This window comes from Xylocopa sonorina, chromosome 7 (genome assembly GCF_050948175.1).
Source record: "Xylocopa sonorina isolate GNS202 chromosome 7, iyXylSono1_principal, whole genome shotgun sequence".
Lineage (NCBI taxonomy): Eukaryota > Metazoa > Arthropoda > Insecta > Hymenoptera > Apidae > Xylocopa > Xylocopa sonorina.
This window is the reverse complement of record NC_135199.1, coordinates 4912204-4939143: the sequence shown is the minus strand read 5'-3', so window position 1 is coordinate 4939143 and position 26940 is coordinate 4912204. Positions and strand designations below refer to the sequence as shown.

The window sequence follows — 26940 nt, the reverse complement described above, 5'->3', positions numbered from 1 at the left end:
ATCGATTAAAGTAAATAGAATCAGAGTACAGTGCTTGTTACATCTCTATACATACTATTGATTAAATAAAGGTAAATCATTATAAAAATCTTAGTAATAATATATAAAAACTAAATACATATGTAATTCATCAGTGACACGTCCTGCTACCATTCCACGAATTTACAATTTTCTTATCTCCATACGCATTTCTAGAAAGTTTAAAAATTAAACAGCTCGAAGACGAAGAACAGTCGCCAAAACAGTCTCGTAATTTATTATTGCATATAAGCATTTAAGAAACAATTTTATGTCGTTATATAATATCTTACCGCGAAGCTATAGTAACAAAGAAAATGCATTTTCCTAATTAAATTATGCCCTCTAAAAAATATACAACTGTCCGACTATTTTTGAGCGGTAGACTATACAGGTATTTATACAATACGGTTTTACATACAAAAAAGTTCAGACTAATCAATTTAGTCTTAATAAAATTGTAATGATCCGCGCTTAAAATTAAATAGTGCTATAGGAAGACGTGAACCGAAGAAATTGTAACTTTTGTGACTACATCGGTGGGTCTATAAAGTGTATATACGCTAACACGTGTCTCTCGAATGAAAAAAGACGCTTGAACAACGATACATCGATGTTTGTTCCTTTCTGTATTCTCTACGTTACGTTTAATCGATTTTTACACTTCACTTAAAATACAGCATATGTATACATTGAAAACCCATTATCCTACAGTAACAACTTACATCTAATATGTACCAGCTTTGTTAGTTGATCGCTTTTAAAGTGCGTATTGCAATTACAACTTGGTATCTATATGTATATGTATATATATATATTATATATAAATATTCACAAATTATGCAGAAATAATTAGGAGATTTATACACGAAAATATATTACATTAAATTACATTGCGATAATTTAATATGGATAAATGTGATTCGTACGTCGTAGAATCAAACAAGGTTTTTCTTATCCTGTCATACTAGAAAATAAATTATCACTATACGTACAGAGGATTCACAGATATTATCGTTAAAAATGAGCAAAATACGTCGCAGCTGGTATTAACTATATGTAAGTTTTATACACCCATTTGCTATAGAAATTACCTAAACAACAACAAGGGGAAAAAAGTAAAACAAAAAATAAATGAACATGACATAAATTACAAAAAATCTTAAGAATGTAAGCGTAATCGCGTGAGCAGTTTGGAGAAAGACATTTCTTTTTTGAAAGTAAGATGTACGTGCCAAGAGAAACCTGCCAAGTTTCAAGCGAAGAACATTTTGCTTCTATGCGTATTTTTCGATATTTCTAACACGTACAATCGTATTATTCTTTTTTCTTTTTCTTTTCTTTTTTTTTTATCTAGGCGCGTAACTTTTCTTAAAATGTTAATAACTATACACAATACGTAGTTAAACGTATAATTTATAAAATTCTAAAGCTGCAAACTCTCTTGTTAAACAATCTCGGTTAGCTAAACAGCGTACTCGAAACGCTCGTAATTTCGATTACGATTATATATATAACTAATATATTACAATATACATAATATATCAGTTATGATTGTGTACGGTTTTTGAGATGAATTTTTATTTTTTGCAAACATAAATCATTTAACTACCTTACGAAAATATAACGGACCGTTATTGAACGCTATGTTAATACATATATATTCTGTAACACTCGTTGATGTACCTAGGGCGTTCTGTGCAATATCTAACACGTCCGAACGGAATATCGATGATTATAAACCTTTACCTATACCGTAATGTACAATTGCTTGATTACATATCGTATCTTATTAACACAATTCTTACAAATGTTCATTCAAACAATATTTACTCAAAATATCAGTTTTACGAGTAAAAATTTTTTCGTTTCTACACAGTGGGAACAATCATCGTGATGATCCCTAGAGTTTATCATCTTACTCGTAAATTCATATTATTCAACGTTCATTTTATATATACTGAAAACAGCGATTCTATTGATATTCTTCCTTACCAACTTGGTGCGAAGATCTGCGGACATTATTATCTTGGACGATTATTGTACGGTTTCGATCGTTTACTTTCACAATTACAGCAATTATTTCTCTCGTTTATACTCCTTCTGCTCTTCCGACGATTCTTCGCGAACAGCTAAAACCATTCTTAACATGAGGATGGTCAACAATTTGTCTAGAGGATCCATGAAACCTCGTTGAATCCATTTTGGTATCGTTGTACGGGCGTGAGAAAATCCTAACTTTTGCAGAATGTAATCTATTCCGTAAGGCTCGATGCTTTTACCAGCCCACGATAATAATCTGGAAAGAATAGTGGTTCCCCGGTGAATACAATTATAAAGCAGAACAATTGTAATCGTGCACAAAATCTGTCATTACCTCACGGTTGGTTCTACGTGCCACGTTTTACATCTGTACGACCGCCAGTCTTTTGTGAACATTTCTGCTGGATCGTATTGTTTACGTTTCTTCTCATCTTCAGAAGTGGTTGTTGTTGCAGTAGAAGTACTGGCAGTACTTGCAGTTCCGCTTTTCTTCTCTTGGGGATCAGGGCTGTGCGCTCGTACACCCATGTTCTAAGAACGATGCACGGAGCAAGTAGAATTTATAATACAGGATTGTTCCAAAAGTATGCAAAATATATTTACCACTTTCTCCTTTTCTTTCACGTATGAAGTAATCAAATCGTGAAGGAAGAAAAAGGCCTCTGCGTCTACCGTAACAAAGATGTGGTCCTCGAATTCCGTAATAAAACTGCATTCAACTAATGGTTTTTCACCTGTTAAGAAAACCAATTATCAAATAATGTATTTTGCCATATTTTTATTTTTTAATTTTATTGTAATTTATTGTACACTTCCCGCTTTAGTGATAAGAGAGAGAAAGATGCTATAAGAAAGAGTGAGACAGAAGATACCGACCCTACTCTAGAACCCCTGGCGCAATCTTTGTAAAAAGTGCTCAAACTGGTCGCACATAATTATCGACAGCGAAGTAAACTACTCAAGAACTACTAGCGTCATCTCTGCGGAAAGTAGTGAAATTAATGTTCGATCAGTTTCAGTGGCCCCCCAAGAGATGACGCCAGGTGTTCTAGAGTATGATCGGTATCGTCTGTCTCACTCTTTCCTATAGCATTTTTCTCTCTCTTACTTCTAAAGCGCGAAATATACAATAAATTACAATAAAGCTACTAGAATATACAATAAATTACAATAAAACTACTGAAATATACATCCCGACAACACAACTTTGTCACAGTAAGTGCACTTGTGCCGCGTGACATTATATATTTATATTATTTATAAATAATATATATTATTTATAAGTAATAAATACTACTTATTGTGCAATTTTAATAGGAAAAGAGCTTTTAAAGCTATCTGACGATTTTAATTTGTACGGAAACATATTTTCCCCGTTAACAAATGTCACCCTACGGCATTGGTTAAAAAAATTAATGAATAAACATATAACAGGCGTGATGCGCTAATGGTACTATGGTGCTGCACCGCGTAATACTCTGGTGCCCCAGAACGTGCTGTTACCGCGCGCCATCACAACCATCGACGAGTGCGGACGTAGAAGGCTATGGAAGTGATGTCATGCGACGCAGGTAATATCATAGTGCTCTTACTGTGATAAAGTTGTGTTGTCGGGGTTCCATGCAAAGTATATTGTGTACAACGGATGATGAAAAAGAATGTACTACATATACACATTATGAAGCATTCAATAACTTGGAGCATTCTACAAGTCAACCAATTTAATAAATTTAAACTGAAGACTTCTTACCGCATCTCAAAGAAATTAATTCTCACACTGTACTTACTATATAAAATATGTTTAGGAGCTCCTAAAAATATAAAGAAAATAGTTGCAGCATACAATTTAAAAGGAAATAATTCCTACTAAAAAAGATCGAAGCTTTCACACTTATAAATAAATGTTACATCAAAAACAATGAGTGTACAGAAAAAAGTATTGTATCAAGTGTAACTTCACATTCGTGTATTATAGCTTGAACACTTATATTCTTGCATTATATATTAAAACACTTAAAATGTATGTTAGGTATAATAAAATAAAAATAATAAAAAATGCTACTTACCAATAACAACTGGAGTTTTAGCGGTTTGAAGATGTTCAGTTTTCAAATGTAATTGTAATGATGGTAGAGCAAATATAACTTCTCGCCCATGAGAGTGTTCCTGTAACTTTCCGGAAGTCGTTGACGTACTTCTTCCACGAGTCATATTAGCAGTATCAGATGTACTGTCTGTTCGTTCTCTTTCTACGCATGGAAATCGATCCACAGCTAAACAGTTGAATAACAATCAATAAATTACACATTTGAAGAACAACAAATGTTTCAACAAGAAAATAATTAATTCAGCAGATGTATAGCATACCGTCAATTTCACTGCTGGCAAAAGCATAGTGAAACCATTCCTGCAGTGATTTGAATTGTGGTGGGAAAAGTACACTACGGCTCAATCTACAAACAGTGGCCATAGAATGGTGTCTTGCATGTTGTTCCTGTTGTTGGCCTAAACTGATGGTCAATGTTTGCACGACGTGAACATCGCGAGTGTTCGGAGCTGTTAAAAATATAATTATTGAATAATTTCAAATTGTCAAATATATAAAGTACGATAACATTTTTGGCAAGATTTTTTTCTAAAATAATATTGCTTACATTCAACGCTTGGAATTTCTTGAGCTTCAGTAGTAAAGCTGATACACGGTTCTTTTAACGAAAATAGTGCCCAACTTTTACTTTTAAAATTAATTCCGTGGAAACACGCTAAGCTGATATTGCAACCATGAAGTTCCATTGTTCCTCCGAGTACAGTTCCCGTTGATGGTAAAGAAAAGCTTAAGCTACCCAGTTGCAGCCCAGCTACTTGGGCTAATACTCCTTGCCAATGTCTGTGATGACGAGCATCCGATATTGCGGTTTGATTTGTGTTCCATGAACCTACATTATACAAATATATGAATAAATAGTTCTTTATTGTTTGCCTATATATCTTATATCTCAACTATGTTAAATACATATGTTTTTTATTCATTGAAACCATTTACCTTCATTAGTTGCTTTCCTTCTCTGTGTTCTCTTTCTAAAACTACTATTGTTTACCCTTTGATGTCTTGGTTGTAAAGAACTGAATACTCGTTTACTACTTTTAAATTGTTGACTGAAAAATTCATCTAATTTATAGTACATTTTTAATAAATCCGCTGTTGTCGATTTACTAATCATAATCTGTAATTGATCCCATCCTAAGTCACCGTGCATAAAAATCACAGCAGGCCTAGATTAATGGTTAAGCATACGATTAAAATCTTGTTTAGTAGTAGTTTAAATGGAAATATAAAACTGAGTATATAAAATGAGAATAAAACAACCTTCTCGTTGGCATGAAAGCGTCTCCGCTATTATTACGATTAATTTTCCATTCATCTCTTAACGTAACATCTAACGATGATACTCTAGACATTAATACACTCGTTCCCATGTAATCCAGTCGTAATTCTAACGCAAACAATTTTAAACCTACAGTATGATCGGGTTCTATCCCAGGTTCTTCTCGAATGTGTACTATACGAAACAAATGCGCGTACAAATAACGCAATTTAGCAGCGGTAAAATATATTTCAATTAATAAATTTGAAATTAATAACTTACTGTACGTATCGATTTCACTCAATTCAATGACACCACCAACGATGCCACCCTTTGCATCCAAACTGGAACCGCCTAACCCGACGCCTATGTACAAATTTTTATGCCCTGTACTACCTATAGACAGTCTTCCGTCGCATCTAAAATCCTTCGTCATCCATATAACGTTCCCCATCACATTGCCCATATTCATGTGAACATTTAGCCGAGTGAAATTTACAGCAAATAATACCAATGTTTCCCACGCGGACTCTCTCAATTTAATTTCTGAAGAGGTTTGCTTATCAGAGGTAAAACTCCATCCCCTCCCGATATCTAGTATCAAAATGAATGCATATTATGCTTGAGATTCTAAATATTGCATACGATTATAATTACAGTTCATTATAATTACCTTTCAATCGTGCATGCTTTGGTATATCACTTTCTAAACTCAATCTTAATTTGTCTCTATTCAACGTTGGACTACGTTCTGGAGCACTTTTTGACAGTCCCTCAGCGCCATGCCGATCATAATGTTTCAGTAAAGAACTGCCCATCACTGCTTCTTCTTGATTCAAAGATGGACTACCGTCCCCCTCAGAGTACGCGGTCCCTGAACTTAAATCTCCCAAAAATAACCGGCGTACTATACTACGTCTGTACCATGCTTTTGGAAAAGCTAAGATTTCGCTTAATCTCCGCATGTCGTATTTAAACGAGGCAGATCCAATATCAATAATTGCTAAATAACGATTTAGAAATATTTTATATAATTCTTTAGTAAGACTACATTATTTAAATAAATTAAAAATTATACGTACTGGAAAATCGTATAACTGCGCGGCTGGTGTCCGGCATCTTCTTCGGTTGTTCACTTTGAAAATTTAATTTGCGACTTCTTGACATATGAAACTTCACGAAGGCAACGTTAATACTTAAAGAATCTTTTCTTTCGCTATCCGATAACGGTGACCATTGTGCTTCCTTTAAACCAGTCTTTTTTCCACCACCATACGGATGAAAAATATAAACGGAAAAATCAGCAAGACATCCAGTGACAGAAAGTCCACCGATCGCTGAGCCAGCTTCCTTCCCAATGGGCTGTGTACTTGATGATTTGAATTCTCGAAACTGCGTTACCTCTTCTTCGGCTCGCTTGGACGAAAACACTATGTCAAGGGACGGCAATTGAAGAATGCATTCTACTCGAGAAACCGGCAGACAGGAGAATCTAAAACAATGAAACATGGTGTCTGTGCCGAGTTTTGCAGGGTGTTGATCAATAGAATTGAAGACTACCTAAATGTAGAAGGCTGCATATGAAAATATACTATTACATCCACAGGAAAGCTTGCGTAAACGTAATTGCTACTTGCTGCAGTAGCAGCCCAAGATGTGCTCTCCGTATTTTCCAATGGATATACTGCATTTGTTTGTGCATTACTATGAAAATTGGTTTTACTCGGTATCGGCTCTAACGTTTGTTCCAAAAATTCAAGAATATGTGGACTTATTATAGTTTCTTCTGGTATACTCTGAAGAGTCATCCAAGCAAATAAACTGGCTTTCTTAGTGCTAGATTTTTTTAACGCAGTTGCAGAAGGATTAAGCAGGGTATTGTCAGATGATACACGAGGTGATACCGATTCTTCAGGAAGAGTTTTGGATTCATAATGTACCTGTAAGATGTTATTTAAAAATTCCACATTTATACAAATATTATATCTACATATTTGCAATAAAATTTTACCTTTACATCTAAGCCAGGAATATGAAAAATTGTTAAATCTACTAAAGGTACGTTCGCGTGCTGTAAATATCGCAAGCGAGACGTACTTGTAGTGGATGATTTTTCTTTACTGCTCAAGTGTTTTCGACTACTACTAGGACTGCTTGGTTGAAATTCAAATGTACCACCAGAACATGATCGCTCTTTTTTCATTTTACTCATACTGTAAAAGAGTAATGATTTATGTGAAATACATAAAACATGTATAGTAAGAAAATGAATCAATATTTACATTTTAATCTCATCTTCTTTTCCTGGATCTTTTGTGTGAAGTACACATTTACCGCTATTTATTAAAACCTTTACATCGAGTTCAAAATCTATGTTAGGTTCTTGAGTTTTTTGTGGTGTTATATACGGTGACGAAGTCGATGAGGATTGTTCTTTCCCAAATGAATCTAGTAGCGGTGCGCTATGAAAGTTAAAATTCAGTAAATGCCATTTAACATATTAATATACAGGTAGTTTTGGTCTTTACACAATACATTCGTGTCACCAAACTTCGTAAAGTGAAAACTACGTATATATTTTATTCTCATACGTACTTTCCTTCCATACTGTCATAACTCGAAGTGTAACTAATATCCCTGCTTTTCTTCCTTAATTCAACTCTTTCTCCGTCTATTTCAATAGTCTCCGGCCATTCTAATTCTCCCTCTGGTAAACTTAATTCAGAACCAGCACTTGGTAGCGATGATTGTCTACATAGTAATGTTAACCAAGCATAGAAAACAAAATAGTGAAATTATTAAAGATATTGAAGTAATAAACATACCTGCCCATTGTATGCGTATCACTGAAGGTAACTCGCGGTCCTCCAAGTCCTCTTACACGAAGGGAAGCAGATCTTTACAAATTGAAATTTATTATTAAATAATACCTTGCGAAAAAGAAATAAAATAAAGCATTATTAAAACGGAAATATATGGTACCGGCTTGGTCCACTTCTAGGACTACTTTCATAGCTAGCAGAATTTGCTGAATTTACTTCTATGTTCATATCTTCAGGACTTTCAAGCTGATTTTCAAGCGTTGGTGATGGTACGATAAACGAACGTGATCGATACGTATTTGATTTTCCACCAAGCCCTAATTTACCTTTTATTCCTGACGCTTTAACTGACTGCCTTCTTAACTTTTGAATCATGTCTCTGTAGAATTTAATATTGGAAACATAACAGGATATTTCATTAATATCATAGCAATAAGAAATATATTTCAAAAATGTATACCTCCTAAAATCTTTGAAAACCATAGCTTCCAGTTCATGTAGACGTTTCATTTCTTGTTCTATGGTTCCGTGAGAAGCTCCTAGTGATCGTAAATCATTTATAATTTTTGCCTGTTCGTTCATCTCTTTTTCAATCAGTTTCGATCTCTTTTTTGCATCAAGCGTAGGATCAAAAACGAACGCTGGTAGACTATCTGTCCAGTTTTTCGATTTCTTCATTAGTATGCTCTCCTGCAAACATTAAAAATTCAATTAATGAACGATATATATACATATGTATGTCGTACAGTTTTAAGCGCAAAAAATTGTATGGGTAGTTTAAAATAAAAATCTCTTGTTTATCCTTCTGAAATAGTTTTAAAATCTTATGTGTAATACATTACCCAATCAAAGAGCCGAAAAAGGAGTATAGGATAAAATAAATATAATTAAACCATACTTTTTTCTTAACCTGGCTAGTACTGTTATCTGGCTGATCCGCATCATCGCTATCGTAATCTGTAGGTGCATGAATATCGTCTTCTTCGGAACCAGTTAACATCGTTAATGTATGCCCAAGTGCTGACAATTGTTGCCCAACATTAACGTCTAAATGAATATCAACACCTTCCATTTGCCACTGTACATTTAATATCCACTTGGCATTATCTAAAAATAATAATGAAAGAATTATACGTTTGTTACAAGAAACTGTGAAAGCAACGAGAAACTGCATAAATTCGTTCTTATTACCAGACTTATCCTGCTTTTGTGCAATGGTTCTACTACATACTTCATAAGTGCCTTCAGATACCATACATAAATTCATTATAGTACTATCCGTTATATCTGGTTTCCAATCATCCAGAGAATTTTCAAAATCATCGGCAAATCTTAGGCACAAACCAATGAATCTGTGTAACATTAATCAAATATTATTAATCCCATTTGTGACGCTTGCTAGCATTTTGGTGGTCAGCGCTATTACACTATACCTTGCTTTACTAACTAAACTACCACTGTTGCATGCCGATATGCTTGTGTTTTCTAATGTCACTACCACAGCACCTCTTGATTCGCCGTCATATAATCCTCTACCCATGCTCCAAGTAGGTGGTAAAGGATTAAGTGGTACACAAATACCCATATCATCCACTGTCAATTGCAAAAACAATGTCCCCAGATGAGGAGAACTTAACTGACTCGTTATTTGACCAAATGGAACTTTTTCGAATACTTGCTGAGTAGCTGTTAAAACTTCTTTATTCAAATTAGCTCGTTTCTCATTCCAATATTCATATGCGTTCTTATAATTCAGCCAGACAAGTATAGCTTTATCAATAGCCATCGGTTGAATATATATTAATGGACGTTTTAAAGTAATTAATACTACTTCCTTTTCTTCACCTTGTACCATCTCCTCTTGGAAAGCGTTTCGTAATTCCACTCTGGTATTGAAGAAAGCAAACTGTTGGAACTCTGGTTCTACTTCATCAAATAAAACATTTTTCAATAATTGTCCGAGACTTAAATTAATGTCAACTTGCGCTTTTCCAAATAATTTCATGTATGGATTTGGTTGTGTCGCACCAGAAACATTTTGTACTCTGTTGGATAACTGAAGCTCAACAGCTCCAGTTTCTAATCGAACTGCCGAATTCGTTGGGGTTGTCGCTGTTAATTGTATCCTCTGCACACAATACAACAGGTATTATGTTCAAGTACTTATGTTCAATGTTCGGTGTTATTAGTACTATATAAATATACTTTACCATAATACGAATAATTAATGTGAATAATATTCTTTTGACGGTTGTATTGCTTGGTTCTTCATCCTCTAGCCATAAAGGAACTGGTTTCTCTCCGCCATAAACTTTTTGAACGACTTCATTTACTTCTTTCATGAACACTTTTTGTACGAATACCAAGTGATTAAGAAGATCCGTAGTTAAAAAGTGTTCAAAAACACCGATATCCGCCATTGCGCTAAGATAACTTCCTTGCCTTAGCACCATACCATCTGGAGATCATAAAAATTACGATTTAATATATGCGAAAGATTTTTAATTACAATATAGGAACAATACTGCCTACTAACCAGCCAATTTACTATCGTTCATATTACTGTTACCATCTTGAATATATTCCGCCGATACATGTACTTTAGGGAGTGAAACACTAGCTTCCGAAGGTAAATTTGCTTCCGTTACTTGAAGTTTTGTCGTGAAACTCAAAGTATGGTGAGGCAGATCTATCGTAAATTTAGCTTTACTACCCGTCATACCAGAACTAGTTACTTCGTCCATTTTGTATTGCGCTTGTAAAGAAGGCAGCAAAGCTGCTGTTATACTCAAACTCTTAAGTATTATGTGAAATTGCATTACAATCGGCTCTAATAAACTAGATACAACTTGAGGTTTTTCTAAATCAATCGATGGTGCTGGTGCATAATGATGCGGGCTACCAGGTATGCCCGTATCCACATCGTCCTGTTGCTGACCTCTGGACATTCTTGAAGAGGTTCTGGTCACCCTAAGTTCCTACAAAATTTGTATTAATTAAAACGATAGTAAATGTAGCGGCTATAAGCTAATTACGTAAGAAGAAAGTCTATACTTACTTGTAAAGTTGACGATAATTGTTTACTGCCTCTGGTCATCATGCCATGCAATGCTACCGGATGTTGAGGAATATCTATATTCACGGCACCGACAGTCAACAATCCGCTGTTTTTATCCTTCTGTCTTTTACTAACACTGGAATATAAAGCTTGCGATTTTCCTACAGTTACTTTAACAACAGTTTGTTGATTGGGTGCAACACCTTCAAGTAAAACAATCATGGTTCTACCAATCTGGCCAGTTAAGCTACATTCTAAACTAGCAGGCCTCGACTTTTTACGACACGTAAAACTTGCATGAAGACTTGTTATCTCTGCTTCAAGTTTTAATCCACTGAGAGTAGCCAACAGTCTGGTTCTGTGTATTCGGACAACACCGAAAATGACTAATCTTGTTCGCTCTCCCGTGACAATATCTGCAACAATATTTTCATATACGAGTTATAAGAATAAAAGTATTATGTACAGAAAAGAAATATTGAATTAATATTAACTTAATTCCCGAGGAAGTGGAACTGGTGTTGAACTATTTTCAGCGTTCAATCCCTTTTCGATATCAGCGTCCTTCGTTTCATTCAATAATTCATATTTTCGACCACTTTTATAATGCTCCGAAGCATCCGCTGGTATAGAAAAACGATGCGTAATAGTTTTAGTCTCTGGACGAGTGGCGTATAAATCCAACAAGTAATATATCGTTTTCCAACAACGTGGCGTCAAATGCGTTGTATCTTTACATTTACCGGGAAGCACGCAAAACTTATCTAAGCCAGATCCACTAGGGCTGGCTCCGAAATTGGGTGTTATTACACCTTCGCTCAAATTGATATATCCTTTCACGCTCTTTCCTGTACTGCGTAGCTTTTGAGCAAAACTTTGTGGCCGAGATCGAATACTAGCACCTGGTGTAATAACTTTCGGAAGATTAGGTTCGAAGCTGTTACGGAGCAACGGAACATCCATTTTTTTACCTTCGAGTAAAAGTTGCTCTTGTAAATCGGATGCTATTGGAAAAGTGAAAGGGTTCAATGTATGTTCAAATTAGTCATTTAATTAAAAATGCTTAACAAAAAATAATATTTACTCGAGGATGATCCATTCTTTGCTACCGTATCGCTAACAATCAAATTATTGTTTCGTTTGCGTTCTGGTTGCTGTTCTTTTAGTTCCATTTGTGTTTCTTTAACGTTCTGATACATATTACTAATTTGATGTAATAATCTGAGAAGAGGCATGTTTACTTGTTGACTAATGTACCGTATATTTAAGCTAAAGTTCACAACTGTACTTGTATGTTTCTTCAATTGGCCCCGAGATATGTACAGAACGGTTTGCTTTTGAATCATATCATCTACTGTCATATCAGCCATTTTCTTAACGTCGATGTCAATGCCAATTTTCTCGCACAAAAATGCTGGCGTTTCTGGTGGTATATCCAAATGAAATTTTGCATTGTTTCCCTTTTTCGTTTGATACTTATTACCTAATGCAGTTATGTACATTAAAAATGACATTCTAATTCTGAATATTTTGAAATATGTATACTTTAATATGTGTACCTTTTCTTTTATCTGTTACTTTTCCAAATTCACTTACTACTATGTCAATGCGCATAGTCTCCATATTTCCTACCAGAGATAAGTTTGATCCTAATGAGTCTAAGGAAGATACATTGTTCACATTTCCTGAACCAATAGCAGATAGCATTTGTTGAGGCATAACGGATAGGGAAGACAAAAGAGGTTCAAAAATTAAATGAGCATCTAATAATCTAAGCGAATCTTTCATGGGATAAAGGAGAGTACCACTGTGAACATCAGAATCTTCTGTGTCATCTGTTGTCATTGTGTTAATTTTAGAATCCTGAAAATATATATTATCATTATATTAAAAGATATTAACTCTTTCACTGATAAATAATTTTTGAAATATATAGCATCTTAAGAGCTAGGTGAACAAATTTTTCTGTATATAGACACATTCTTTGTAAAATCAATAAATAAATGATATACTTAACATCTTGAAGAAATAATTATAATAATAAGAATAAGAATAAGAATAAGAATAAAAATAAGAATAGGTAAATAAAAGCATAACAGATGATGTAGTATATATTGATTTGATTATACAGGTAAGGCTATACTTTATCTAGCATAGCCCAACTGTACATGGGCAACCATGATGTGGACATATATAAATGAATCTGAACAACTTCATAAAATAAAATCTGTGAAATATAGTGCATTCAATTTTACAATGAATTTTAAATACCTTCAAAGACTTTTGCTCTGCACGAAAGACCTAAGATAATAGGAATAATAAAAATTGGGTTTTGTGCAGCAAGTATTTTTCTTTTGAGCTACTATATCTAATAAAAAAAATAAAAGTTTACCCAATTTCCTTTTAAGTTGCTTTTATCATTATCCTTTATAAATTCTTGTTGCTTAGCCATCCAACTATACAAATCTTCACCAGTATTTAAAGGTTTATTGGAATGATGGCTTGTAGGAGATGTGATTTGATCCAAACTTCCAGTACTATGCTGGCTACCATGTGCACCTCCAGAATAGATGCTTGGATTAGAGCCAAGCTGATGGGAATGGGAAATGTGAATTTGCGCTGTCTTTTCTTCTCGCAATGTGCCGTAACCTAATGTAAAATTCTGCTTATATACACATTGTAATTTTATTTTATTAAAAAAAAATGATGTAACACATCAACTGAGAAAATCAAGCATGAAATACCGTGAATGAAGAAAAAGTATAGGATCACTTAAATAGAAACAAACATGAGATAGATAGCTAGATAAGCGCTACAACAATATAAAAAGCAATAGCTACAAGAAATAAGAAAACTGATTAAAGAAACATATAGAGCTAGAATCAAAGTGCAAAGCATTGCAAACTATGTAGAGGAAATTAATGACACTGCAGAATCAGTACAACTAAGATAGTCTGCACATTAGAGTACTCATTTCCAGATATTATTATTTTTTATTTTCCCTTTAAATTTTCATCTGTGCATCTAGAGAATTTGATGTTTTTACAATCTGATAAAAAATTTGAACTGGACTATGCCATAAAAGCACTAATATGTAGACTGTTAGCATATTTAGTCGACAGAGTTTAATCATCTTGCACTTACTTATATTATTTGGTTCCTGAGTTTGATTGAATAACCCACCACTTGCAAGCAATGGGAAAACAATACTTGCTCGTGTACTAGCAGGCATTTGCGTGGGTTGTAGCGATTTTCCTTTCTTTGGACGAACTACTGGTGGAGAGGGGGAGGTTAATGAATCCGGGCCTGGAACCGGTGTTGCTATGGGGGTTGTATCTTTTCCACGAGGAGAACTTACAGGAACCGTCAAACCATCACCACAAATACCTGGTCATTCCATATCAAGCCATGATTTTTGTTCAGAAAGCTCATAAATAATGCTGTTAAAAATGTGCTCGAGGAAGTATGTTACACATTTTAACAACATGTAGTATTATGTTATTTACAAAATGCACTTGTTAGTTTAGCTTCTAGAAATAGTACTTTCTAAAGACTTATTTAAAATTTAAGTAAGATAAAAGACTTAGATACAGGGTCAATTTTTTGAGTGTTTTAATAAATATTTAAAATTTCTAATTTCAAGATTTTTCTGATACTTTGTTCAAATAGATATGATCAGAACAGTGAATAGGACAAAACAAGTATCAGGAGAATAGGACAAAACAAGTATCAGCAAACAAATATGTTGTACACAATCTGTAAGTAAATGGCATACAAGTCTTTAATAGGAAACTGATACTAATGTGTAAATATTTTACAATCACTAACACTAAAGACACATACTATAATGTGCCTGCATGAGAATGCACAATAAGATGTTAGGCAATTATTAAAATTACAGTTGAAAGCAGATGCTAAAAGCTGCAGGTGTATTAAATTGAAGTTCTACAAAATATTGAATAATCTAATAAAGTTGTATCAGTAGAGAAATATTGTACCAGGTATCTTTAAAGATTATACAATAAGCACACTTTGTTTTAACTGAACTTATAGTACCTGTACTTCTATCTTGTCCGCTCTTGATGTGTGTATGCTTGTGAATGTGGTCTGTGTGAATTAACATAGCACATTCGTCTGTAACTTCCTGATCATCAACTTCTCCTGCGCTACCCTCACCATCGGTCAGCAAATTTTCCTGTACATGAATAAGTCAAATCCAAAATGTTTACCCAACATCTCTAATGACGAAAATCAGTTTTTATCAGGAATCTTTAATTTTCAATGAATTATAATAAACTAAATAATAAATAAACCAACGTGTGAGAATAGTTTTCAGAAGATTTTGGTTTCAGAAGTTTTGAATTTTGCAGGAAGTCTTAAAATTGTAACATAATTTTTACATATAATACTTTTGGTTAAATAAGCACTGAAAAACCTCCACCACTTATAATTTTTACTACCATATATTACCAACTTCATATTGTTAAATAATGCTTCATTGCAATATCTTGTTTAAGCACAACATAAAATAATTTGAATATACATGATTCTGTTAATAAAACAATGTATATGTATATATGTATTATGGATCAGAGTACTAGCATATTATGTTACAGTCAGAGCAGAGTTAATAGTTAAATATTTGACAAAGCTTGTACATATTAATATAAAAATAAATTTATGTATGAAGACAGTTTGTAAATGTACTGTGTTAAAGCTACTTTTGTGAATATTTTTTTTAAAGTCTTACTCAATTTTACATTGTAATCATCCTCCTGCATACCCTTGCTTATTTTCTGAAAAAAAAATTGTCTACCAAATTATGTTTCATGTAATATATAGAATGGTCCAATAATTTTAACCATCTTAATTATCTTATATTTTGAACGATACCAGAAATTATTTCAGACAAAAATAGAGTGATTTCAAAGATACACCAGTTAATATGAATAGTTTAAAAATCATTCAATTTTTACTTACAACAATTTTCATTATCGTTAAAAATATCTAATAATTAAAATGATCAAAGTTATTGAACCACACTGTATGTTATGAACTTCTGAATTAAATGGAAAGCTTCTTGCTTAATGTAAAAATAATGCTATTAAAATGAGAAAAATATTGATATTCTGAAGTCATTTCAAACGGAAAAAATTAGATTTCAACGAAAATTATTATGTATTAGAAAAATAAGTATGTTAATAATTGTGTAAAGTAAAAAAAATAAGAAACGTGAAAGTAACAAAGTTATATGAAATTCCATTCCCAATACTCTTCTATAATTTAATTTTTAATACAAACATTAAAAATACAACAAGAATAATATTCATACCTCATCTGGATCTGAAACTGCAAATGTGACGTTCAATGGTTTAACATGTTTTGTTTTATAATTATGTTCCAATAATAATGGGGTATAGAGTACATTCTTCCATTGCCTGCTCAATACTATAACTCCCTAACAACAATAAAATGATAAATGTATAAGTATAGGTAGTAGTATAAATGTAGTTTAAAAGATCAAAATATATTAAAATGATAAATCAAGGGAAAAACAATGAAAGTTCAGGTTTTACCATTTTTCAGAGAACAGAAGATAGATTTTATGTCTTTAATGTATTTAATTTTTCTCTCATTAGCTAATATCTTTGACAAGAATTAAAAATGAATATTCACCATTTTTCTCTAGAAATCGTTCATTTACAGCATAACTTACCTGTCGTAATGTTGATAGCAAAGGCAAATATGACTCTTTTAAGTTGGCCTCAATATTTTCCAAGTCGTTTAATAAAACATAATTTTGTAAAATTGTACATAACTGACACGATGGATCTTCTTGTAATGTTTTTGCCAATGGAGTTAATCTTCCATAACGACTCTATCGAGCAAAGATTAAGAATAAATTCTGTTAACATAATCAGTTGAATGAAGTATAAGTACCTTAGTTGGCATGTGCGTTGCTTGAACGTCCAATGCTTCTGCCATGAGGCAAGCAACAGTAGCAGTTGATCTACGATACATAGTTCTAAACATGTGCACAATTCGAATTGCGAATTTATTGCTAGGATTCATCCACGCGTTTATAGCGGGTGATGCTGTACTCAGTAAATTCCAATCTAACCGAGTATAATCAATTTTTCTCGTTATCGGAGTACGAGGTGGTGCTGCAAAATTGAACCATACTGTCTTCAATTCAATAACACAAGAAACAGTATTTCCATTTCCAGTTTTTGAAACGAGACTAGCGCATGTCGCGCTGGTATTTATTTGCGCTCCATTATGCAAATTTGCCGATGTTGTTTCTGGTTCAGATGTAGCTGCTGCCGAAGCTGCAATATAATAGGTAAATAATGTAGATAGATAACCATTATTGATACCCACTTAATTTAAAACATTATACATACCAGTCGCATTATCTAGTTCTTCTTGACTTTTCACGCTGTCCGTATAAAATATTTCGGCATCAACTTTTTTACTATCATTTCCGTTTTCTCCTTTTTCAAATTGTGATCTTTTTACTACCTTCAATTTGATACCTTCTAAACCACATTCGAACATTATAAAACCTAATCTATCTTCACCACTACCGAGAGTAAATTCTTCTGTTGCTTGTGGAGAACCAGATGGTTTCTACACCAAATACATTTGTAATGAATTCCACGTAATATATATGGTATACTATAGTAATATAAATTATAAAGGATGAAAACGTACGGTCTTTTCTTTATCATCCATAAATTGATATAAATAATAATCGACACATTTTAAAGGAGACGTTATTCTAGTACAAGTGAACAACACTCTTGAATAATGAGCAGGAATAGCCGTAATAACAGCATCTTTCAGTATCGAAGATTCGTTCCTAAGTCTACGTAATTGTGAATGAGCTTTACCTGTCATATGAATTATTCGAATTAGTATTTCTGTAATAGTTTTGGATTATTATCTCAATATATATGTGAAGATAATTTACCTATATTTAATTTAACTATAATCTCTTCCTGTTGTTTCTCAGAAGTTTCTATGTATACTGTTTCTCCGCTTCCTATATCCGCCACCACAGCGGCAGTCTGGTGCCCAGGTAAAAATGCTTTGCTAATTTTGTTCACTTTCTTCTGGTTCGGTAATACAGCTGGTTTATGAAATGTTTGAACTACTTCTCGAGCTTGTTTCCCGATATAAAATCTAGCTGTCACATCATCAAAGCAGATGGCAAATAATGATACGCATGTTAAGTCGCGAATATTTTCAAGAGCAGAAAATGATATAATTTCTTCAACAACCGAAGCTTGCAACAAAGTTATATTCATCTAAAAAATGTCAACGTTAGTCTATATAAAATTACACGAAAAATTGGACTATTAAACATCATAAATTACTAATTACCTTTGGTAAAATAATGCTACCCTGTACTTGCGTCATGATACTTTCTTCATACACATTCGTTTGCAGCGCAATTTTACCTATGTAATAGTAATTAACATTAATAAATATACCTGTACAATGACAAAAATAAGATTCGATATAACAAAACTAACGTTTATCGTCACCTTGCCCATTCTTAATGTTTCTCTCAGCAGTGGATCGTTTCGAACTAGTTTGTACTTGACTCCAATAGGATAAACTTTGGTCTTGTTTTAAAATATTAGCATCTTCAACTTTTCCAATACATTCATGATGAAGATGATTTAGAATTGTTAACGGATGCAAAGCCGCTAATGTTGGTATGATAGCATCGATAAAACGTTGCAAGGATTCTAGTACCATAGGACTTAGCATAATATCTACATCCCCTTTAAACTTTACTATAACCGTAGTGCGCGATCCACTTTCATGTTGAACAGTCAATAATTCTTCCTTGTTATGGGTTGTGTGATCTTCCTCTCCTGCACATAAGTAATATGAATTTACTGTACTGCAATTATAAAATAATATATGAAAGATATTTGTATCCTGTACCTTCCATACAATTAATAGTAGTACTGTCCCAAAGATACGGATGCGTAGGAGTTTTATTAGATGAATTAGCTACAGGGGAGCCGTCAGACCTTGTAATCATTTTTAACGAAGTAAATCCTTCGGTAACTGTTTCAAACTTCGGAACATATCTTCCACCGACGTAAACTAATCTACCATCCTCAGTACGTTGAAAAAGTGGTGTAGTAAATGCAGCACCTCCTGCGGGTATCGACGAGTGACTCCAATTTGAACAACGTACCTAAAATTGATTATATGTACATAAGTCCTATATAAATTGTATCCTTCAAAAATAAAAACATTTAAAAATCTCATTTTAACTACCTGAGTTAAATGGCTAACGTAGCTTGACATCAGCAGCGGAGAGTCAACGATTGGCTTATTTACTTGCATATGCAGATTTACAAGAGTGACATCTTCTTGCGAGGATACAGCCGATATAAAGCTTGTAGAAGAAACAGAATGGCTATCGGACGAATCACGCAGTTCATTACCATTTACGCAATTTGGCTCGGTGTCATTTTGAGATGTGATATTTCGATTTATTCTAGGACTTCGTTTCGAACTTATCATCTGCGGTTTAGCTCTTTCTAAGGTATGCGCTTTTTCGGATATAGAAATATTTACAGTTGTTGAACTTTCTACAATAGATAAATCTGATGAGAACTTTTTCTTCATACTATCATTGCGATTCAATACTGAGCCAGATCCAACGATAGATTGGCGCAAACTTGATGTACGACTTCCGCTTAAACCATGACTCGTGTCTTCATCGGCAGAGTAAAAAGCTTCTGAATGATTCTCTGAAGACATAGATATTGTTCGCTGAACCTGTACAAATACAGAAAGATTTAAGCAAAAAAAGTATGCTTTGCTGAAATGAAAACAGAAAGATATACAAGATATGGTATTAATTGTAACACAATCAGCAATTGAATGATTGCTTGTGAATAAATAAACTAAAATTACAGGTTGAAATTATGACTGCTACTTTGACTTATTTTTTCAGAAGGAAAGAATAATTGTACCAAGTTGTATTACAATGTCTCGGATATTCTGTACATATTAATTTTACCTCTTGCTTCAATTTTTCTTCAGATTCTGATTTTACGTACAGCGAGTGACGCGAACCGGAAATATTAATACCGTCAATAGTTTTGGTGCTTGTTTGCATTGATTCAGAAAATTTCAATTCTGTAGATACCACCGGCAACGACTGTGGACTATTCGACTCGAATGGTTCTGCATCAGTTGCGTTGAAATAGTCAACCGCTAACTTCGAATCAGAGACGCTACTTTTCGGAGCGGTTTCGATCTCAGGAACACTCAAGATGGATTTGCTACGTTCTGCGTGCAATTTTGAATCTGAATCCAGTTTTTGCGGCAATTGTGCAACAGGGCTTGCGTCAACTAATCGAGAATACGGGACATCTTTTGCACTGTTGCTCCCGCTGTAATGAAAAGTTCAAGAATGGTATTTGCTGATATAACGTGCATAAAAATTTAACATCTCTTTTGTTAAATACGATGATTTTTACTACGATTTCCCTTGCGTTTCATATAACTCCATTAAATGATATGAAGTTATACATTTTTTATTATATACATATAGCGTAATAAAAATGAATATTTAAAAATAAGATTATTGCCTAAAATGATCTATGTGAAAAATGTAAGCTTGCGAGAAGCAGAAAATTTTCGTGGAAACAGAACCCACTGAAACATAAGATACATTAAAATATTACATTGACAGATAGCAGCGTATCTAAATATATATATATATATAACTTTTGTTATATATTATTTACAATTTTCTTCTTTTTAGTGTGATTATTCTTTTTTTTTTTTTTAACTTCAAATATAAATAGGCATATTATAAGTGGAAAATTCAGCGTATTTGTGCAATCACATGCAAAATTTCATAAAATTAATCAAATTATTAATAAGCTGCTCCAAAGCTATTCCAAAGATTACCGAATCGATGTATAAGAAAATCTTCTGTCCAGCAGTTTCCGTTCCCCACTGCATGCGAATGGACTTGCTGATGCAGTAATTAATTTTGTACTATTAGCTTCCTCGATACCGGAATCTTTATTATGATCTGTCACAGACCTTGGCCGTTCGACACCTTTTTTTGTAGTTTGCGGTCCATCTTGTGCGACAGTTACTTTTACTCCCGTAACTGGATAATCTTGTAATGACACATCTTGTAAATTGTAAGGTGACGTATGGAATACCAATTGACCATCGTGCAAAATGGATTGTCCAAATCCTTTTTCCTTTCCGGATTCATTTATTCTGCGATAACGTTTGAAAATAATGTTACGAGTTGAATGGCAAGAAAGTTAAAAGTCCGTACTTCAATCAGTCCACCCCAATAATCCCTCTATGATTAGATAGTCATAAGTGCGTTACGATTTTTATCAATTCATGTCCAATCTCTACCTGTATGCAGCGACATTTATGCCATCTTGAAAATCTTGATAGGTCGGTTTAAAAAATGTTGGCCCATTTCGATTACTTCCAAAAAATGCACATCCACCTATACAACCACATCTTGTTGCTTTCACGCCACATTCTCGGGGCCATAAAAACCATAAACGTTTCGTGGCTTCATCGTGCAGTTTTAAATATTTATTTTGTACCAAATGTAAATTGTGTTCAGGAGTTGGAAGTGAAATTGCAGCTTCTAAGATGACTGGGCCTAGAGCTACTGATCCTACTTCCAACCAAATATCTGATCCATCACCTAATATAAAATGCAAATTAAATAATACATATGTACAGTACAATATTGTTAACACTGTTCTTTGTAGTAATATTGTATATCTTTATTATACCTGACATACGGCTGCTTGCATTATTATGCGACCTTCCACTACCAGCCGTATTAGTATTACTTGTGTTTGCAAAATGATCAGCCGCTGATACAAATTGTCTTATTAGTATTCTAGGTAATACACCAGTTACTCCAGATTTCACTTGTTGGCCGTGAAGATTACAAGTTGATACGCGAATCGGAGATATCCAAGTGTGAATAGTAGTTCCTATTTCTTGAAAATACAAATCGATTGCATCTACCGCTATTCTCGTCATTCTATATTTTATATCTTCAGAACTAGGGCATTTGTAATGTTTATCGACGTCGCTATCAGGACATTGTAGAGGTGGAATACCGTGATGACAATGATGCGGTAGGTCGGGAGGACGCAAGCTATTTTCGTTATTCTTTACCATTAACAAAAATGTTTCCAAAGATATAATAAGATGATGCAATTGAGGGGAACTCAATTTTCCAGTCATTTTTCCTAATTGTACCTCGATCAACCACGCATACTCCAAAGTTTCTTGATCCAAATTTCTTCCTTCGTTACTGAACATCGCATGTCCTCTGACTTGCAATGCACTTAACATTAAATGTCCTTGATTTAAATGACGTTCCTTGCTTGAACGAACAACATTATCGGTAACCAATGCGATCGCAGGCGATAGAAGCAATTGGAGTTCTGTTTCTTTGTACCTCTTTTTCATTTCGAATCCAAATCGTTCAAGAAGTATAACCGGACAAGGAGGATCGTTCTCTCCACAATTTTTTACTAAATGAGCTTGGATATCGTGCATAGTAATACCGACTGTAACTTCCAACGGCCGATAATCCCTTGGATCAAACGATTTTGACTTCGTATCCTCGTCTTCAACAGATTCGATACTACTATTTTGCACATCTCTGTCTTTACTTCTTTCTGTACTTATAGATGTAGGATTCGCTCGACTTTGTTGCATATCGGTGAACGTTTGATAATCACCGAATAGATTCTCTTTAAGGTGTATAAAATTTTTTAAAAGTGACCCGTACAAAATTAGTATAGACGGACCTATCTCGAGATCTAAACTAACTTTATCCGGCGCTATAGATTGCGGATCGAATTTTTGACTACCATTTCTCGTCCATTGAAGACCTGGCGATTTTCTACATCTGGGAATTCTCATTGGCGACAAAAGAATTTCTTCTTTTTCCGGAGTTGTAATATTTGCTTGCGGTGTAGGTCCCAAAGGTGGACACGGATGATATGTATAATTAATACTTAACGCCACAATTGGTACAGACCAGCAATCAACCCAGCCTGCTCCTTTCTGACAAATATTCCTCCACTTCTTATTTTTATTTAATTCTGATAAATATATTTGTGACCCATCACGTGTCATGATCTTTGCATTTTTATTCAAAGCTAACAGAATTGTACGACTTGTATTGACTTCAGGTAGATAAAAGGAGAGATCTACACTTTCACCTTGAATCCAAAAACGTAAAGGTATCGTAATCGGCAAATAGTCCACAAATGGAAGATCGAACGATAGCTCGAAAAATTCCCCGCAAAAAGCAATGTGCGCATTCTCTTGATTCTGTGACGAACAATCAATCCAATTGTACTCGTTACACAGTGTAATGAGCTCGAATTCTTTTAACAATAAATTAAAGTTCCACGTATAAGGTACAAAATGTAAAATATCAGGTCTGGCTTTGCTGGCCCAATCATTAATCATATCTTGAAAAAACTCTTTGTGCGAATAAACTAAGTTAGCCGTAGCTTTACATCCAGTTAAATTTAACGTCCATTCCTGGTGATCATTCCATCTTATCGGATAATGACACTTAACACCAAACTCTAACGTTTCGCTTTCAACTAAACTTCGGTATTGCAAACTGGTAGTTGCTTCTAGATGTAACAGTTGACCTGTTATTTTTGTAGTATAGCCGTCTTGTAAAACTATCCACGGCATGGTAATTTCCAGATACGATCCAGGCCCTACATTAATATGAACCGCATTTGTTTCTCTGTTTTTACTAAAGAGTATATCGATTGTAGCTTCGTTCAATGTTGACAATCTAATATCAAAGGATTGAACTTGTCTTTTCTCTCCAGTGACCGGAGTTTTTGTGACTTTTAATGGCTGATAATCATTAGGAAAGAAGAATTTAAACAAATGTTCTCTTTGTCTGTCAGCCCAAGGGCCATAACTGAAATCAGTGCCTTTCCCACATTTAATATCGATACCCCAGATTGGTGGCATAGCCTCAACCATATCTCCATTTACTAATTGAATCATTTGTGGGTGTTCTGGAACAAACCCGGGTTCGTCCATATAGTAATAGACTTCCATGTTGTTTGAACTTAATACGACAAACCCTTCCCCCATATATCTAGGTGGATCATCCACCATTCCTGTATACTTTGGACTAGGTGCTAAAATAACTTTAAAATTTTCCGCTTTACACTTTGTAAAATGCATGAAGTGATCATATCGGGACGCTGCCGGTTTCGTGGAATATACAAAATGCGCTTCCTCCACAGTTATTGATAAAGTTGTTGGTATCAAACGATTGCCAAATACTAATCTTCCCTAAAATTATAGAACATACTAAATTATAGCAACTATGATTAAAAATGCGAATAATTACGAAAAATTTATATACTAACTGTGCTAACGTCCAATTTAATAACAGGTATTAAATCTCTCCACGTGCGAGCTATAACATGAGCTTCCTTTTTTCTAATATTATCAACATGACGTGAAACATCCATCGCATTTATTTGCTGACGCGTTTCATGAACGGTATTACTAAATGATTCTATGTCATGATCATCGCTATTAAGATTATGATTTTCTACATCCGAAAACATTTGTGGCGTAATACCAAATGTTTTTTCTAACTGTGCATATAGTTGACAGCGATTATAAATATGCAGTTCAAAGCCGTTTAACATAACTGAAAGTCGCGTGTCGGAATGTGAAAGATCTGAAATTTAATGTTCTTGATTATAATACAATTTTTCACAAATTATGTATTTGTAGTTTAATTTAATTATTTTGCTCCAACGTGGCAATAAAAAAATACATTTGCTGTAGACGGAACATGTATATTTGTCCTTTAGTATGTAAGGATTAAATGTTTTATAATTTTCTGTAGTATAAAATACCTTCGGATACATCTTTCGGAACATAACTTCTCCACCACCTAAATATAAGCCATCCATCCTGTACTCTGATACTGTAATCCGTCGTGATATAAACTATGTCCCTAAACATTATCTTTCCGCTTAGCGCACTTAAAGTAAAAGATCCTGAAAATAAATAGCATATATTACAACTAATTTCATAAGCACATGCTCAGCTGTATAACGTATACCCTTTTGAAACTCACCTACTTTAACATATCCATCTCTAATAACAAATCGATTTAATAATTTTGTTAATATATATCCAATCACTCTGCTATTATAATAGGCTATATAAATAATCCATGAAATAGCAGACACTAATGAGCAAAGTAAATATATAAAACTACTATCCATCTTAAGATCTTCGAGGATGACATGGTCGGAATAGTTCCAAAATGCTGGTTCAATTCCAGAGAATGAAGGAACCGTAACATTACACATTTCATTCTCCTCCATGATGATGTTTTTTCTCCTTTTTGTCGTAGAATCAGGAAATGTTAGTCATTTTGTAGTTAATCACTGAAACAATTAAAGAAACGTACTTATAGACATTATATCAACATAATCATCCTTATTGAGTATATCTAAAGCATTTGTTATCACAAAAACACACGGTAAACTTTTTATTGCATTTAGTTCCCCTCTTAATTAACACTGTTGACTTTTCTTTTTGTCAAAACAATGACTATGCAATTTGATTAAAATGACAAAGTGAAATTGTTTGTAAACATAACCCCATCGACTACCTGTAATTAAAATAAGAATTTCTCATTTATTCAGTAATCTGCCTAAACATACAACCAAATCGTATCGTCCTCGTTATCGCGATATTTTTAATTAACTGAATGTTATCCGTCCATGTAAATGATAGAAATAAATATTCCTTAAAACTCAACGTGGGAAATCTATTTACCGTTAGAAACGTTAAAATATAAAACTTATACGTTGTTACATATTTATTCTGTGATACTTTGAGGTATTTAAATTATTATCTACTTATAGATAACTTATAGATAACTCTATTTATCAATGAAAGCAAAATATCGATGTATACCTGTATATATACGTATATGTATATATACGTATATATAATATATAAGTGTATGCTATCACATATAGATATATACGATCCAGTAGATTTTTTAAAAACTATTTCACGAATAAATGCCAAGGTAAATTAATTCACGTAACTGATTTACCTTTATTCGATGCTTGCTTAAGAATTACACTCTATTTCTGTTGTGTCACTCATGGTTTCGTGTTTACCAGTGCATCAGTTTAGTAGATGTCACAGAACTGTCATCGATGGACAGCAACACACATAACCACTCCATAGTTGACTACTGTCACTAACTATAGATTTAGTAATGATATTCTATGCCCTCTGTGTGAAAGGTTTAACCATAGACAACGTACAGTGTAGACGTGTAAACTGTGCGCGAAATACCAAGTTGTACAAAAAATATTAATTGCTTCCGAAAAATTCTACATCTCATGGCGCAGTATAATGCGAAACGTTCGATCTATGTTACACTTATTTTATCAATGCTACATCGTACGAAAATTCGAATAGTGGTGCCGCCCTAAGCGGATTGAATTAGAAAATATTTTTATATATAATAATTCGCTGTATTTTGTTCATTGTTATTTAGATT

The 26940-nt window shown here is 33.7% G+C and overlaps 1 protein-coding gene across 5 annotated transcripts; it reads right to left on the bottom strand.

Moving 5' to 3' along the window:
- Positions 1-628: 628 nt before the first annotated feature.
- On the bottom strand, positions 629-26662 carry Tweek (transmembrane protein KIAA1109 homolog tweek). 5 transcript variants are annotated; one of them, XM_076897553.1, is made up of 50 exons: positions 26485-26662; positions 25489-25804; positions 25265-25408; positions 24764-25083; positions 22124-24686; positions 21729-22032; positions 21258-21581; positions 20359-20734; positions 19608-20114; positions 19266-19524; positions 18845-19192; positions 18693-18769; positions 18280-18616; positions 18021-18199; positions 17711-17936; positions 17247-17635; positions 17023-17184; positions 16639-16764; positions 15363-15501; positions 14451-14693; positions 13699-13955; positions 13578-13607; positions 12866-13169; positions 12391-12789; positions 11801-12310; positions 11307-11722; positions 10785-11226; positions 10459-10706; positions 9682-10376; positions 9440-9600; positions 9147-9355; positions 8709-8938; positions 8409-8627; positions 8252-8323; positions 8022-8177; positions 7709-7888; positions 7438-7639; positions 6987-7366; positions 6509-6918; positions 6100-6429; positions 5709-6020; positions 5429-5621; positions 5105-5334; positions 4716-4997; positions 4429-4617; positions 4128-4334; positions 3849-3872; positions 2665-2795; positions 2396-2592; positions 629-2317 (listed from the first exon to the last, which is right to left on the bottom strand). In XM_076897553.1, exons 2-50 carry the CDS (start codon positions 25739-25741, stop codon positions 2098-2100), a joined length of 15111 nt encoding a protein of 5036 aa, XP_076753668.1. In that variant the 5' UTR covers positions 25742-25804; positions 26485-26662; the 3' UTR covers positions 629-2097. The 5 variants fall into 5 exon arrangements, with proteins under 5 accessions (XP_076753668.1, XP_076753672.1, XP_076753669.1 ...); XM_076897557.1 differs by lacking the exons at positions 14451-14693; positions 15363-15501 and adding an exon at positions 16057-16102; XM_076897554.1 differs by lacking the exon at positions 13578-13607.
- Positions 26663-26940: the final 278 nt, after the last annotated feature.

Excerpts from the sequence above, each read along its gene's own strand:
- Tweek (XM_076897553.1), bottom strand. The coding sequence starts at position 25,741 with ATGGAGGAGAATGAAATGTGTAATGTTACGGTTCCTTCATTCTCTGGA. Across the intron at positions 20,115-20,358 it reads AAGAAAAATTGAAGCAAGAG|GTTCAGCGAACAATATCTAT; the intron begins GTAAAATTAATA and ends GTATTTGTACAG. Across the intron at positions 11,723-11,800 it reads TCCACTTCCTCGGGAATTAA|ATATTGTCACGGGAGAGCGA; the intron begins GTTAATATTAAT and ends ATATTGTTGCAG.